The sequence below is a fragment of the Anthonomus grandis genome, chromosome 11 (genome assembly GCF_022605725.1).
Source record: "Anthonomus grandis grandis chromosome 11, icAntGran1.3, whole genome shotgun sequence".
NCBI classification, from domain to species: domain Eukaryota; kingdom Metazoa; phylum Arthropoda; class Insecta; order Coleoptera; family Curculionidae; genus Anthonomus; species Anthonomus grandis.
Genome location: NC_065556.1, coordinates 27,083,642 through 27,100,574, shown reverse-complemented (window position 1 = coordinate 27,100,574; position 16,933 = coordinate 27,083,642). Strand labels below are relative to the sequence as shown.

At 32.8% G+C, this 16,933-nt stretch overlaps 1 protein-coding gene across 1 annotated transcript; it reads right to left on the bottom strand.

Annotated features, from left to right (window-relative positions):
* Nucleotides 1–1,357: 1,357 nt before the first annotated feature.
* LOC126742308 (uncharacterized) lies at nt 1,358–16,549 on the bottom strand. The gene is made up of 12 exons (XM_050448949.1): nt 16,442–16,549; nt 16,093–16,389; nt 15,758–15,970; nt 15,510–15,702; nt 15,038–15,459; nt 10,484–10,636; nt 10,145–10,418; nt 9,908–10,085; nt 8,280–8,469; nt 7,843–8,163; nt 1,625–1,915; nt 1,358–1,574 (listed from the first exon to the last, which is right to left on the bottom strand). Exons 1-12 carry the CDS (start codon nt 16,446–16,448, stop codon nt 1,393–1,395), a joined length of 2,721 nt encoding a protein of 906 aa, XP_050304906.1. The 5' UTR covers nt 16,449–16,549; the 3' UTR covers nt 1,358–1,392.
* Between the last annotated feature and the right edge of the window lie 384 nt (nt 16,550–16,933).

Below are 16,933 nucleotides of genomic sequence, written 5' to 3'. Positions count from 1 at the left end.
TAAATTGGGTGTAAACACGTTAAGTGGTAGGGATCCGTGACAGTTAATAGTGGAATGCTCATTGTACATGCTTTTCAATTTGTACAATTTTTTTACTGTACGTAAACTGTCATTAGTGTCAATGTCACTATTGTATATTTTTATAAATGAAACCTTAGTAATTATTAAATAATTATTAAACTGTGTGAAGTATGAGCATGTCGTGTGGAATCCGGGACAATTAATCATCTACTGCTCATTGTACTTTTCAATTTGTACAAATTTGCTATTGTACGTCAACTGTCATTAGTGTCAATACCACAATTGTATATTTTTATAAATAACACTTTAATAATAATTGTTTTAAATGTAGGATCCTACAAATAAACAAGATTCACTTTACTTTATTTTTCACTATATTGATTTAAAAAATCGGAACCTCAATCTTTCCCTCTGGTTTACCTCACGTCATAATCGGTCATACACATGACAGTTGGCGCCAAATTCAAAATGTTAAAAATATAAATTAATTAATAGTTATTAAACTATGTGAAGTGTGAATTGTATACTTTTATAAATAGAACCTTAATAATTGTTTTAAATTATTAACTGTATTTATTGCTTTCTAAACTTTTGTATAATAGGTTTATAGTCCTTGCATTAGAATAGGATGACTTGAAAAAAAACACTGCACAAGTTAATAATAAAGAATATATTTTGTCCAGTAGTAACTATAAAATTAATTAGATAATCAGTTAAATAAAAAAAGACTGTTCTGTTGTTACTGAACTGAAGAAAATGTTTCTTAATATTGTACTGTTTAAATTGTACAAATATGGTACAGTGCGTCAACTGTCTGTCATTAGGTCAATGTCATTAATGCTTTCATTTGTAAACAAAACTAGAGTTTGGCGATTCCAATCTTTATTAATTTAAAATGCCTGGAATAAAAGGACACCTTACTGGTACCTGTTTAGGGTCTCTTATCCAGGGTTAAGGATGAAGAAGATGAAATAAAAGCCACAGATGAGGAACACCTTCTGGATGATTCAATCTTTATCAAAAGCTTGGTATTCTTGGTATGCTTAATAACACTTCTTGAGGCTTACAATAAATGCTCTTCCTAATTATCTTATGCAAGTAAAAAATACCAATCCTCCATTTTAAATTACTAATAATAAGAACAAACAGTATACAGTAAATCAAGAAATTAAACTAGATAAAAGTAAGTGGTCAATATTGTATAAGAAATCAATAAATATTGAGGGCATATACCTAAAAATTCCTTTGTCTATTGTGGAAATTCCTATGTGCCTAGACTAGGACAATTTAAAGCATTATAATTATGTAAAGTATTTGATCAAAAATCAAAGACCAGTTATCTTTTACTCCCCATTAAATCTTTATTCGACACTATCTACATCCAGCTGTAAACAGCCTCATCAAATCCGGTTGATCGCTCATCAACTTAATTAAAGAGTGAATTCGGTTTGTTGTAAACTCATAACTGCTCTCGTCTCCTTGCATTGCATCCTTATCCCCGACCACCTCACAGTGATAAAGTGATTTCTGTTTTACCACTTGGGGTCGCTTCCCTACAATTAAACTCCTTATAAAACAAAAAGAAACTGTACTACTTTAACACCTCTAACTCCCTTTGATCTGCCAGTAGTTTTACCACTGGCTCTCGCAGTGTTACTGCTACACACACTGGGCAACTTTTCCTCTCTTAAATATATGGGTTCAGCGTTAAAAGAAACGACTGACTGAGAAGTGGCAGCTTGATCCAAATTGATCACTTGGATGCAGGAAATTTTCACGGATTTCTCATCTGCCTCTGTCATTAGGCCGTTGTGAGCTTGATCACTTGATCTGCTCGATAATGCATCGATTTGTTCCAGTTCTTTTAAATGTTTACATTTTTCACAGCATGTTCCTATAAGTGAACAAGAAGTGGATATTTGGGATTTTAATGACACCGAAATGATGCAAAGTAAGTGGATATCCTGGGAATGTTTAGTACTTAGAGGTAAAATAATTAATGGGCTAGTTTTAGGAAGGTTACAAAATAGCAACATTGTTTCCTCAAATTAAAAAGTAGCTAATTAAACATTGAAAAAAAACTAAAGATACAATAAGCATTTATCTAAAACAATACTTGACAAAATTGTACATACAACCAGTGCAGTGCCAACATTTTTTGTAATTTCTGGTGTTAGCTCCTTTGTAGCACTCTCGATGTGCATTATAAATTTTAATACATATACTGTGTCAGATAGCTGATGTAGATCCAGACTTTACTAACTTATTATATTGTTACATTATGTTTGATAGATAAAAAAAAAACATGCATTATTGTTAGTAACAAAGAAAAATTGTTCTAAACAAAGCTACCTTAAATTACTACCACTACACCCCATACACACTCGAGTTCCAAAACAAACATCAGAAAACAATACATAAGAACAGCAGAAAAGAAATACATAAAAAGTAAATTAAATTCCATAATTATCCCCTCAAGTATAAGACAGCAAAGAATTCAAACCATACAAACAAATCAAATAAAATTCAAATACTGTAAACTTACACTTAGGGAAAATTAGAATGTGTCAACGTAGCATTCATCCAGTGAATAGTAACATTTTTCGGTCAAAAGTATTTTCAATTTACGTTTAAAAGTGTCAATACATGTTGCCTCCCTGATTCCACCTGGTAAACGATTGAACATTTTGATTCCCTCGTAGAAAATAGATTTTTTAGTTAATGTGGAGGAGGGGATTGGAAGATTTAGATCGTTCACTTGACGCGTTAAGTATCTTGGATTTGGGGTTATAAATTTAAAGCGATTTGCAAAAAGTAAGCAGGCCACTTTCTGAATGGGAGAAGACAGTGTGTATGTCCAGCCTAACAAATAATGGGCGACAGGAATCTCTTGGTTTAGCCCCACAGATGTAACGTACAGCACGCTTCTGTAAAACAAGCAGCATTTGTAGAAGGTTATCAAAAAGATGCTTTTTTTTATTTTTTCAATCTGTTTTGTTATATTTAATTATGTGTGTAAATTTTATGGTAAAATGTTTTAGATGTTATGTTTGTTTGAAATTTAAAGTGAATTTGTATTTTTTTAGTTTTTAGGATGCTTGTACACAAGATTTTGTTGTCTTACGTAATATAGCACATTTTCTTTCTTTTCTTTCTGTCTTTCTTTCCAAACTGCATGCCAAGCTCCAGGGTAGGCGCTCTGACTACAAAACAACCTGCAGACACCTTTTTGCAAGTACCAAGGATATGCTCTTCAAATCTGAGTTCTCTGTCAATGAATATACCCAAAAATTTTGTATTATCAAACTGCTGAACTACTGAATTAGAAAAAGGCACGTGGTCTAGAGCACACTTAAAACACAATAATTTGGTTTTTTGAGGATTTAGTGACAGCAAGTTTGATTCAAACCAGAGATTTACTGCCTGAAGATCAGTTGCTAATGTAGTTCGCAGAGTATCTGTGTCTGGGCTGTGCCAAATAAGTGTGGTATCATCAGCAAATAGAGTAAATTTCCCCCGTACATTAAGATTGGTAAGATCATTTAAGTATAGAAGAGAAAAAGTATAGGCCCTAAAACTGAACCCTGAGGAACTCCCAAGGTGATAGGATGGTAATCAGAGTACTTAGATCCTACAAGCACTCGTTGTTGCCGATCTTGCAGATAGGAAGCAAACCAAGAAGATGAAACCCGCCGAAATCCATAATGATGAAGCTTCCGCAGCAGAATCCTGTGGCAGACACAATCGAAAGCCTTCGACAAATCACAAAAAACTGCCGCCGAAACTCCACCAGCATTTATCTGGGAGTAAAGCTCATGAAAGAAATTAAACATGGCATCATTGGTACTGGTATTTTCACGGAAGCCAAATTGAAGTCTGGTGAGGATGTTTTTGGACTTTAAAAAGGACATTATTCGATTTTTAATAGGGATGCGCCGAATCATCGATTCGGCTTCGGTATTCGTCCGCTTCTGCCGATTTTTTAACTATTCGGTTTTGTTCGCGAGCCGCGTAAAAACTTTTATGTGCGAGAGGATTAGCTCACTTTATTTAAAAATGGAAAAAAGGAGTAGTGATGTTTGGAGTTATTATGTGATATCTGAAAATAATAATAAGTATGCAAGTTGTAGTAAGTGTAATTTTGAGATAGGTATCTAGAGGCGGAATTGGTATGAGCGCTACAACAACATCAATGATTAACCACCTAAGAAAACATAAAGACGATTATAAGGAGTTCCAAGGAAAATCTGCGATCAAAAAGTTAAAACGGCCAACAATTGCTGATTCTCTACAGTCACGTACTAAATGGGAAATCGACGATCACCGTGCAAAACCTATTCATTATGCAATAGGTGAAATTATTGCTTTAGATAATTTACCTTATTCTATTGTAACTAATTTGGGTTTTCAAAGATTGATGTTCAAAGTTGCGCCTCAATATACCTTACCCGGCAGAAAATATTTTACTGAAAATATTGTTCCTAACATTTATGACCGCTTAGTGACAGTGATAAAAAACTGTTTATTAAATGTAGACTCTTTATCGTTAACATCTGATCTATGGACTTGCTCTCACACAAATGAGAGTTTTATTAGTTTCACGGGCCATTGGTTTGATTCTAACTTTAAGTATAATCATGTGGTGTTGAACTGTAAACATTTTCCTGGAAGTCATACTGGTGAGTCAATAAAAAATGTATTCTTTGATATGTTAAATATGTGGAATATAAACATTTCCAAAGCTCATTTGATGGTACGAGATAATGGTGCTAATATTTTAAAGGGCTGTAACGATGCTGGAATCCCTAGTGTGTCATGTTTTATTCATACCCTTCAATTAGTGATTACCCAAACTATAGACACTCAAAGATCTGTTTTGGATTTAATAGCAACTTGCAAAAAAATGGTGGGACATTTTAACCATTCATCTGCCGCATGTACAAAATTAAAAGAAATTCAAACAGAGTTAAATATACCATGTAATAAGTTAATTCAAGATGTCCCAACTAGGTGGAATTCCACCTTTTTAATGATCAAAAGAATATATGAGCAAAAGAGAGCTTTAACTGTCTATGCAGCCGATCATAATGTGGATAATTTAACATCAAACCAGTGGGTGTTATTAGAATCGTTAATAAATCTTCTACAACCATTCGAAGAGATTACCAAAAAAATGAGTTCGAATGAAGCGTTGATATCGGAAGTTTTGCCAACTGTTGTTACGTTGAAAAAAATACTTGATGAAGGACCAGGCTGAATTTTTTGGGGTTGGAACAATGAAGCAAATCGTTTTTGATCAAATTTCAAAGAGATTCGATGTTTTATTTAAAAATAAATTCTTTGTAATTTCAACTTTATTAGACTCTAGGTTTAAGTTAGCATTTTTTCAAAGTGATAATCTTGAAAATTATAAACAGTATATAATAGATGAGTGTGAGCATTATTTTTCAGTACAAGGAGAATCAACTAACTCTGACGATGATGATATCCCATTATCAAGAATTCAACAAACAATGTATTTAGAAAATAATTTATCTGATAAAACTAGTGAAAAAGTAGGATCATCCCAAAGTAAATTATAGCAATGTTTTGACAAAATTGCAGCTAGTTCTGCAACCAAAACACCCAATAAAAATAGCATTAAAGATAAATTTGAAATGTACCTGTCTTTACCTTTAATTAATAGAACCGAGAATCTAACTACTTGGTGGAAAGACCGAAAAACAGTTTTTCCTAAATTACTTACAGATAGTTTTAAAATTTCTTACAGCCCCTGCTTCTAGTGTATATAGTGAAAGGTCCTTTTCGGAAGCAGTTAATATTTATGATGAAACTAGAAGCAGACTACTTCCAAAAAATGCGGAAAAGTTGCTGTTCATCCACCATAATTTACCTCCTGTAAATTTCCAGTACTGAAAAATAATGCTCTTTTTCATGTTTTCAGTTCGTTTTTGTTTTTTTTTTAATTTTTTTTTGAACTATTTTTTTTAGCTTTTATGCAAGTTATTTTTTTGTTTGTTATGAATATATCGAAATAACATTTCCTATATTTGGGTTTTTAATGTGATGTCTTTTGTTAATAAATGTTTAAAAGTCATGTTTATAATGACATAATTTTTTTTTATTTTTCCCTCTTGCTTAACAAATTTAATGTTCGCTCAATAGCTTTAATAACAATTCGGCCGAATCATTGAAAAATTTAAACAGATTCGGTATTCGGCCGAATCGAAAAAATTACGCTTCGGCGCATCCCTAATTTTTAACCAGTTTTTCGATTACCTTTGATAGCGTAGACAAGAGAGAAATGGTACTAAAGTTGGAAGGATTATCAAGAGTTCCACCCTTGTGAATTGGGATAACTTTAGCTGATTTTAGGCAAGATGGAAATATCCCCTTGCTCCAAGAAAGGTTAATTGCGTCAACTAGTGCCTTTAGCGCCGTTTCTGGAAGGTTGAGAAAAATCTTAGCTGAAAGGTTGTCTTTGAGGGGTTCAAATTTTGCGGAAGTTGTAGAGCAATTTTAGAAAAAAAATTGTTAAAATCATTAGGAGAGACTTCAGGGCATTGTCTTGACTGCTTACCACAATTGTGACGAATATCATTAATAATTTTCCAACTCTCCTTATATTTGTTAGATGAACCACTTAAACGGTTAGAGTAGTAAGTTTGCTTAGAGATTCTTATCAGACAAGGCTCGGTAAGAATTGAAATAGTTATGAAAAACTCGAGAGTCAGTGAACTTTCTTATTGTGTGAAGAGATCTCAGATTTCTTGAAGATACTTTCAAACCCCTCGGGAACCAAGATTTTATAGGTTTGGATTTCGGTTTGATTTTAATCATTGGGAAGGAAGCATCAAAGAACTTTTGTGTGAAAGGAAGATAAATCGAAAATAGAATTCCAGGACTCAAGAGCTGAAAGTTGACGAAACTTATTAAAGTTATTAATACCAAAAATCCGACCATACCGCTGTGCAGATACACTACATTCCTTTTGTATATTTGCTATTTTACATAGTATAAACTCATGGTGTGATAAAGCAGAATTTGCGACTGTACACTCCATGGAGTCATATGGAAAATTAGAATAAATATAGTCAATAGTGGAGCTTGTTGACTGTGTTATACGAGTAGAATCTTTTACATGCATATGTATATTAAATGCCCCCATTAGATGATCGAGGCGCAGAGTAAAGACAGAATTTTTATTATTAAAGTTGATATTAAAGTCTCCTGTAAGAACTACGTAAGCTGCCGATGGAATTTCAAATAAAAGTGCCTCTAATTTTAAAAAGAATTCGCTGCAGTCTCCTAGACGAGATCTATAAATACAAATTACATATAAGTTTATGGATTTGGAGTAAATTACAGTAAATTCAAAAGTCATTTCCTTTAGGAGATGGTTAAATTTATCTACCTGTTAAAAAAAGTTGTGTTCTAACAAGTTTTTACATAATAATATCATACATCCACCATGTGAAGACAAAATCCGACAAAAACTAGACAAAATAACATAATTTGGTAGATCAATAAGCTCACCCGGTTTAAGCCAGTGCTCAGTAAGTAATAAAATACTAGGATAGTTTAAGTCATGCAGAAAAAGTGAAAGTTCACTAGTTTTATGTCGCAGAGATTGAATATTTAACATTAGAGTTAGTTGGCTAGGTGAAACATTAGATTGAATGTGTTTTACATTTACATGATTGTTACTAGCTTGTAAATGTAAAACACATTCAATCTAATGTTATAATTATATTAAAAATGTCTAGGGAAAATCTAACTAGAGTATTGTACCAGAGTCATGCTAAGATTGTGATAACTTACCAGCAAAACTTGTGGACTGTGCCCTCTTCATATGATCTCCAGATTCCTCTTTATCCCTTTTTTGACACAAACTTGAAGGGACTGATAATTTATGCAAGGACTCCTTCAGGAGTTCTATGGAATTTTTGGCGGTTATCAACTTGGAACCGCGCTTCTTCAGCTCGTTTGATTGGAAACTTTGCTTCTTTAATTCAATGGAATCCTTGGGTGTGGTCAAAAACTCCCGGGAGGATTGGGTCTTTACCATTTTGGTCATACGCATTAGGAGGGAGTCTTTTGTTTCCACCACTAATTCTTTTTGGTAACTTTCTGATTTGATGCCTGGGAATAAAGATCAACTTGGCTATATACAGATTAATGTACATAAAGAGAGCTACTATAACAAATTACCATGGACCCAAGGATAATTGTACATATATAAAGTATCAAGATCTTACTTGATTTAAGTACTGGAAGCTCATCAAGTGGATGTACAACTTCTTTTGAATGAATAGAAGAATTAACATAAGAATTATCAATCGAAGGGGTGGTTATTACAGCACTTTTTCTTTTGTTCTCCTTAAGTAGTTCAAGTGAATCCTTTGCCGCTAAAAGCATGGAAGAGACTGGCTTCAGGCCCTTGTCCACCTAAAAATATAATCTTTGATGACTGTAAGAAATAATCAATATCAAATCTTTTATTTTACATAATTAAAATTATGTTTTTGAATTGTCAAGCAAAAAGTTAAACTAAGACAATACAAGTTATATAACTAACACAATAATTATTATCCTAAATAAAAACAGTCACAATACATATAGGTACATCAAAACAATTTAAAATATTAACGTAAGCACAAAAAAGTAAAAGAGGAGAGCAAAGGTATGAACATTGACCAATTTTTGTTACATATTTTCTCAAATAACTAAGTACTCCTCCAATGTCAATGTGGATTTTCCGCCATTAAATGTGACTGAATTGTTTTTGGAAAATGGTAAAAGATGTTTAAGGATGTTATTTCTGAGTCTTTTGTACCTACGTTATTCTAGCACTGGGAATGTAAAGATTGTTCGAGTCACATGTTGCATAGTGACTTGTATGCACATACGTAGAAGGCACACTGAATAATTCAACAATTGTAAGGATCTGTTTATCTTTAAGAGCCCATATGTTAAGGCAGAAGAAATTGTTGAATAGTATAGTAGACCTGCAGGTAATCTGAAATATTGCATAATTCTTACTTGTAAGATTCTTACTCAATTTGTTATTATGGACATTCCAAGCAAGGTTTTGGTCGAGAATCACACGAAGAAAGTCAACTGATTCACGCTGATTCCATGATGAGAATGATCATAAAGATGTTAAAACCTATTTAAATAATAATACTTACAATAAATGACCCTTCTAGTTCAATTTTGTACAATAAGAATTGTATTCATTATTTGTGTTAAGCCTATAGTTGACAGATTTAAAAAGTCACGACAAGACAGTGTTGTTATACTTTAGAAATAACTTTACCATACTAGGTCGTATTGCTGTACTATAGATGGTTATTACAAAATAATTGAAAGATTAGTGTGGATAAAACTATAGCAAATCTGAATATTTCTATCAACAATTACGAATTACAAAAATCATTATACAATGCACTAAGTATGGTCTCACTTGTACTATGCCTCTATTATATGGGGTCCACAAGTCGAATTCAATGTTGATCTGATTAAAAAGGTTCTTAAGGCCCCTTCAAGTCAAAAAGTTTGACTAGATATTCAGTGACTAGATAATAGGAGGCATTTGCATTCAGCCCTTTTTATTAAATGTAAATGAGAAATTTCATGTTTCAAAAATACATATAAGAATAAATAAGAACACTATTGAATGTTCTTTACTAATAAGACTAATTGTTTACCTAAATAAGGTTTTAGCAGAATGGAATCATGTCATAACAAGTATTTTGTGTTTTAAAGGAAGATAAATAAATATTAGTGATGGTTGCAAGAGGTTGTATTGATAAATTTAGGATAACTTGTATTTATTTATTTGCTTGAATAAAGATTTTGTCATATATATTAGTATTTTATTTACCATTATTTCTTGTACAGGGGTCCCCTCAGGAGGAACGAAAAAATAGGCAGTAGGCTTTATGGAGCTCCTACGTGAGGTCCGTTTTGAGTCTACCGAAAGTCTTCGCGACGGATTCTCCGGTTCCTCACTTTTAACCTCTTTATTAACAAATTGCACCACAGATTTGTTCGATTTTCGTCTGAAATTAAGGGTTTTCTTTATATGTATATAGAGGGCATGAATGCTACGCTAAAAAACCTCTCGGGAATAATGTATTCCGAAACGGAATCTGTCTTATCAGCTTCATATAAATCGACATGGGTATCATCGGATGCCATTCTAGATCTGCGTTCGGCAGGTTTCTTGTCATCCTTCACCATATCTGCCCATTTATCCATCAAAATCTCGACGTCTTTATTCCAGAGATCGTTGCTAGGCGTCATCGGTACGCCAACGTCCAACATATCCCGGAAATCTTCCCTGATGTACGTTTTCTTTTTAAAATATATCGCTGGAAGTGCATCGCTTTCGTCTAAAGTCAGAACATTTTTGATCAAAGATAGTTTTTATTAAAAAGGAAAAAGTCAATTAACTCGCCTAACTGCAGCTTCAGAGGCGGATTTAGTTCGTTTAAGCAGTCATGGTTGTCTTTGATGTCCAGAGAAGAGACTTCTGCAGATGACACAGATTGAGCTGATGTACCATCATGCAGCCACGGCACTATTGCTGATTCTTTGACTTTGGGAACAGCTATAGGAAGATAAATAATAATGACTTGTGAATGACAACTTATTTCAATAACTGATAAATAATGATAAACAATAAATAGAGAATCTTATTAGCTAGTACCTATATGAATTCAAGATAATAATATTCGGTATGTAATTCCCCTTTAAATTTTAGTAAAGCAAGCAATATTTTAAATTGATTAGGGATTCTATTATAGGATGAGGTCAGAAAAAAATAGCTAGATTTAAATAAATTGTCATTAAATATTACAAAAACCAATTTCATTGTTTTTATTATAAGAAATGCCAACAGGCCAAATTTTAATTTGATTAGCCAAATAAGCCCACACCTTGAAATTAATACTGTATCAAATGTGAAATATCTGGGAATTATTTGATTGGCCAACCTCGAACTGAAGTGGACAGACCAGGTTTGGCAAATAAAATTCAAAGACTCATTCATAAATTCTATATTCTTTGAGATTTTTTAAGCAGAGAACTACCCATACAAGTATTTTACGGACTTATAACATGAGATGGGGCGTATCAGTCTAATTATTGAGACCATTTAAAATAAATCAAAATTATATATTAAAAATAATCTGCAGAGAGAGCCTATAGAGATTATATTCTGCCAATGAATTATATAATAAAGAAATCAATTAAATATATCACTAGGTTTCTTAATTATGTAGCCTCGAAACTTATAACTTGATGCCAATTCGTCCCTATTAAGTCGAAGGGGCGTATCTCAAAAAATACGAATTTTGAGATAAGCCTGTCAAACATACTGCTTTCTTATATATTTTGTTATGACATACTGGCGTATCTCTTGGTTTTCAGATAAACAAAATAGGTCTGGGCGTAACTCCTAATAATAAATTTGAAAAGAACTTGCGAAAGTCCCTTCGTCGTATGGTGCAAACGAAAATATTGAAGTTTGAAATACGACGAACAGGCGTATGTCGACTTACGTCCCTTAGACTTTATAGTAAATTAAATAATGTTAAGTTACACCCGATGACAATTACTTTACTGAACCATGCGTGATTTATATATTGAGCAAGTTAGTTATGTACTCTACCTTGATGTTCTTCGTGGACTCCATTTATCTCTTCATCATCCAAAAAATCAGTGCGAATTGTGTTTTACATATCGAAAAGGTAATCCTGTCAAAAAGCTGGAACTAGAAGAACCCTACCAGCAGCATGTACTTGAAAAAGAAAAAGTTCGCAAAAAAAAACAACACAAAAAACGTAATCCTAATCCTTTAGAAGTTTGCGCTGTGTTCGACCTTCAGCAAGTGATTTCTTTACCAATCACTAATGAGAGTTAAAGTAATTTTATAAACGCAGATTAGCAAATTATAACTTGACTGTATATAACATTAAGACTAAAGAGTGCCATTGTTTATTGTGGCATGAAGGTTTAAGTAAGCGAGGTCCAATGAAATTTCCACTTGCTTATTTAAATACCTAAATTTTCTTGATGACAACGGCATTACAAATATTAACTCATTTTCAGGCGGATGTAGTGGTCAAAATAAAAATTCAATAGTAATATCAATGTTCTTGTATGTGATAAGTTTGTCTAAAAATATAGACACTATTTCTATTTCTTTTTTGATCGGTCAAAATGAAGGTGACTCTGCTTATAGTGCAATTGATAATGCTGTTAAACGATGGGGCGATTTATTTTTACCATCCCAGTTGGCTTCAATTATAAAACTTGCTAGAAGGAATAATCCATACATTGTCCATGTCCGACGATTTTATGAATTTTAAAAAAGTTTCAATAATCTTAAGATCCTTTCGGTAAGAAACGGTAAAAGAATATAGCACCGAAAATATTTATTTTAAAAACAGCCACATGCAAGAAGATTATAAATATATTACTTTAAAACGAACAGCCTTTAAAATCTCGACTTTACCATCTTTGTTAAATGATCCTATTGGCCCAAAAATATCTGAAAAATATAAAGAATTGATGGCCGTATGTAGTGACTCCACGCCAATAATAAAACTCAAAGAACATGCTGATTTCTTTAAAAATTTACCACATTGGCAACTTCTTACTATACCTAACGTTTTCTTTGATTTAGGTCTGTTTTTAAAGTTTTAGTAACTTCTAAAAACCACCGTTTTCTTGAGTATGAATTCATTTACTTTGCTTTTTTTTTAAGAATAAAGTTGTGTAGTGCAAAATATGCAAAATGTGCAATTTCAAATGTCAACCTAATACGATTTTCATAAATAAACTTGAATTTAGTTTTTGTTCTTGAGTGTTTATGTTATTGGTTATATCTAAAAATGAGTATTTTGATTTACACGTTTCAATTTACTTATATTTCCTTTTTGTTATAAATAAAGTTTAAGTTGTTTAAAGCAAATTAATTGTATTTTTTATAAGGCGTAAGTATGAATTTTCAGTAAGAAACAAAATTTTAGCATACGACTAATAGGCGTATCTCTTTTAAGAGATGATCATATAAAGGTTAAAGGTCTGTAACTTATAATAAAAATTCTGTAAGCACATATACTACTTTATGTAGGGAGTATAAAATATTAATACGCATCTTTAATTTTTACCACAATTTTAAAACTTATTATTTTTTTGAAACTCTTTTTCCTTAGAACTAAGTATTTTGAGATACGCCTATTTGACTTGATGGGGATGAATTATGATAAGATCAATAAATAACTTAAAATTGTTTTTTTTTTAAATTGTTTAGTTTGCTAGCTTTAGTAGCTTTGTTTAATTAGGACAGAAAATAAATACACTATTGCTGTTTTATATGTACTTTAAGAGGACATACAGGTACACAACGTATATAGACATTTTAAACTTATAAATAAATAAATATTTTTTCTGTAAGCATGTTTATTTTTTTAATCACGAGAAACTTTTACCACTAACCAAAACTCTTTCTTTTACTGTCGACACGTGTTTCACTACTGATGTTAGCATCTTCGGGAAAAGATTAAAACTAAAAAGAAATTAGATAAGAAAAAAAAAAGAGTTTGAATTATATGAAGCCATAGGACCTGGTATTCGAATGATCTTTCAAAAAAGAGCACTTTTATCATATAGCGCCTAAACTTAATTTGTTGGTACAGATATTAAGAATTATTTCATGTTACATCAAACAATGTAAAGTCCTTTTCTTCGTAGCTGTTTGATCTCTCTCGGTTTTGCACTTATTAAAAGCACAACACTCAAAAGATATCTTTGATTATATATAAGTTTGAGTTCAGTAAAGTCTCACTCAATTCAGTTATGACGTATTCGGAGAATTTTAAATTTACATCCAGAATTACTCAAAGATTTTTAGCACTTATTGAGCAATCAAGTTGTTGCTCAATAGGAATATTAATATTAAATTTGTACTGCTCTCTAGTCAATGCCAGATGAAATAGTAGCATCTGACATTTTTGAGGATTAAAACTTAAACATTGCTTTTTAGAGGCATTTGTCGGGGAACTAAAATCTTCAGAAAACTTGACATTGGTGTCATCGATATTTTCCGGCCTAAATGACAAATAAATTTATGTATCGTCGGCATAGAAGGAATCAAAATAAAGAAAAGGGGATCGAGTGTAGATCCTTAGAGAAACATCATTACAAACTACTCGACAACTTGACTGCTATCCATTAAATTTTACGCATTGTATGTGATGCGACAAGTATAGCTTTTTATTATACAACACACCTGATTACGAAATATTCATACTCCATAAATTTCAAATTTTAATTATAACATTTATGACTATCAGAATACAATAATTTGTCAATTTCCATAGTGAAACAAGTCATATTTTTGTATTTTATTTCAAAGATAGCGCCGTCTAAATATGCATCAACTCTAAATTTATATTTGTCCTACTTCTGTAAAATACAAAAAAAAAATTAAACCCAAAAACGTTAAAGTACATAATATACAAAAAATTAAGTTCAATACTGTAACAGCTCAACAAAAGTTAAAAAAATATCAAAAACTTCTTACGTATTAAATCTCTTTAAATACCGCTTATACCTAAACTTTTACTTGCATTCATAAAAAAATACGATAGATAAAAATTTTTTAGTTTATAATTCATAAAATTCAATATCCCTTATTTTCTTATATATTATCATTTTTATTTGTTCAATAAATGACTATTTAATTTAGATGTTTTCTTGCAAACCAAGTTTTTGGCTCTTAAGTGTGTAGCATCCAGAACCTAACAATAAAAAATATTTTAATACTGATTACTAACTTGTCGACTACTCGAACAGTATTTTTATCAGACACCTGAAATATGTCATCAGTTACTTTTACAAGGGCAGTTGTACAGCTATGATTCTTACGAAAGCGCTACTGTATATAAAACAAGATTTTATGGCGATATTAGCACTTCTATGGTATGAATCAACACAAACTTACGTGTTGTGGAAACTTCCTTAGCCAACTCGAACACCATCATTTTCTCCACCGAAAGCAAAAATTCCGCCTGTGTGGGAGCAGACTTGAAGGCGAAATTAATGAACTTTTGGAACTGCTTTATGACCTCCAACAAGCAAATCTCCCTAATGTTCACTTCTTTTATCTGCTTTTGTTTTTCCTCTTTGAGGCCCTGTATTGCCAGGTTTTTCTCCTTAAGACGGTTCTCCAGCTTTTTAATTTCCGCTTTGTAATAATCTTCGATCAGTTGCTTCTGGTCGCAACACTTCTGACGTTCGGTGGCCAAAATGTACATCATGTTCACCAAGTTCGTACATTCCAGGTGGTGTTTTAATTGCCGCAACGTGTCGTGCATTTTTCGTTTGCTTAGTTTCGCTTCGTGGTCTCTTAGAACTTGTTCTTTCCTAAAAGGGAGTATGAGGTAAAAGAAATTAATTGTTCAATGGTTTTGTACTTTATTTCCAAAGTGAATGCATAAGACAGTCTCTCCTCTTGCTCAGCTAATTTTTCTTGGTACTGTTTGGTCATCATGTCCACCGTTTTTTCTACTTCCTTTTGCACCTTCTCTTCCCATTTCGTGCTTAACTGATGATTCTGGTCCGCTAGTATTTGCTCATATTGCTCGCGTATTCTTATTTCCAGTTTATCTAAATTATAAATGAAACATAAGCTTGAGGTTTAATGAGTCATTTACTTTCTCACTTAATTCTTCTTTAAGGGTAACCCCAAACTCTTCCTGCTTCTTCTCCATTTCGATGTGGCAAGCCAGGCGTTCCCTTATCTCGACATCCTTAATTTCGGATTTCATTCTGTCTTCAATTGTGGCGAGCAGTTCTGCTTTGTACTTGTCCAGGGCTTTCTGTTTATCACTTTCCATGTCCTCTTTGAATTTCTTTTCCAAGCCTTCACCAATTTCTACGGAAATTTCAGCTTGTTACCAAAACCACCAACAATAGAGAAAACATAACATTTTCCATAATCTCTCAGGAAGAAAATGTAAGGGCTGAGGATATGGTCCAGCTGGAATTCCATCTTACCCAAAATCCCTTTATGGGTCAAGGCTTGCAAACATTTCGGGGTGAACGGTGGCTTAAGTGCAACTTTTCCGATCAGAAGATCACTGGGAGACACCCACAGGACGTTTCCGGGTCCATGTAACGGCGTCTTCAGGCCGAAATCTTCGCGTAAAGCGTCTTCGCATTGGTCAAAAACCACTTTGGCCAAAGTATCGCCCAAATTCCTCTTGGCATCGGACAATTTCGGCGCTAGGATCGACCTTAATAAGTCGCGACGGCTGTTATAGTACGGGGTTCTTTCTAGTTCGAAGGTGTATTCTGGAAATCGTTTGTTGAACATGCACTGTGTCGATTAATGGAGATTACTCACCTGGCATGTTAAAATAATTTGGCTTTCCCACCCTAAGATGTTGAAGAAATTAGTGCGCTACAATTTTACAGTCATCACGTCAAACTGGTTTTAGAAGGCAGTTTTGTCAAATTGGGTAATCTTACTCCAGGAGTACGTCCAGAGAAGTGACTGGAAATTAACTGTATGGAACTTTAGTTATTGGATAGAGCTCATTAACATCTGAGCAATATTAAAATGTTATATTGAGGGTACATAAATATTTTGCCATTTATGTAAAATTTTAATATTAATTTGATGTAACGGGATTAGTACATTTCATGTATGTTAATTAGGCGTTACAAACAAATGTATCAAAAATAACAAAAACAGTATATGGTAAAACATTACTTTATACAGGGTGTTTCGGAACTATGGGATCAAACTTTTAGGGATTATTCAGTGCAACAGTAGAAAACATTGGAGTATAGAGACCCGTGTCCGGAAAAGTGTCACTACGACCCTAAAACGCGT

Bases quoted from the DNA above. Each gene is read 5' to 3' on its own strand.
- LOC126742308 (XM_050448949.1), bottom strand. The intron at 15,971-16,092 runs GTAAGATGGAAT...AAATTTCCGTAG, and splicing joins GACCCATAAAGGGATTTTGG to AAATTGGTGAAGGCTTGGAA. The intron at 15,460-15,509 runs GTACAAAACCAT...ACTCCCTTTTAG, and splicing joins GCATTCACTTTGGAAATAAA to GAAAGAACAAGTTCTAAGAG.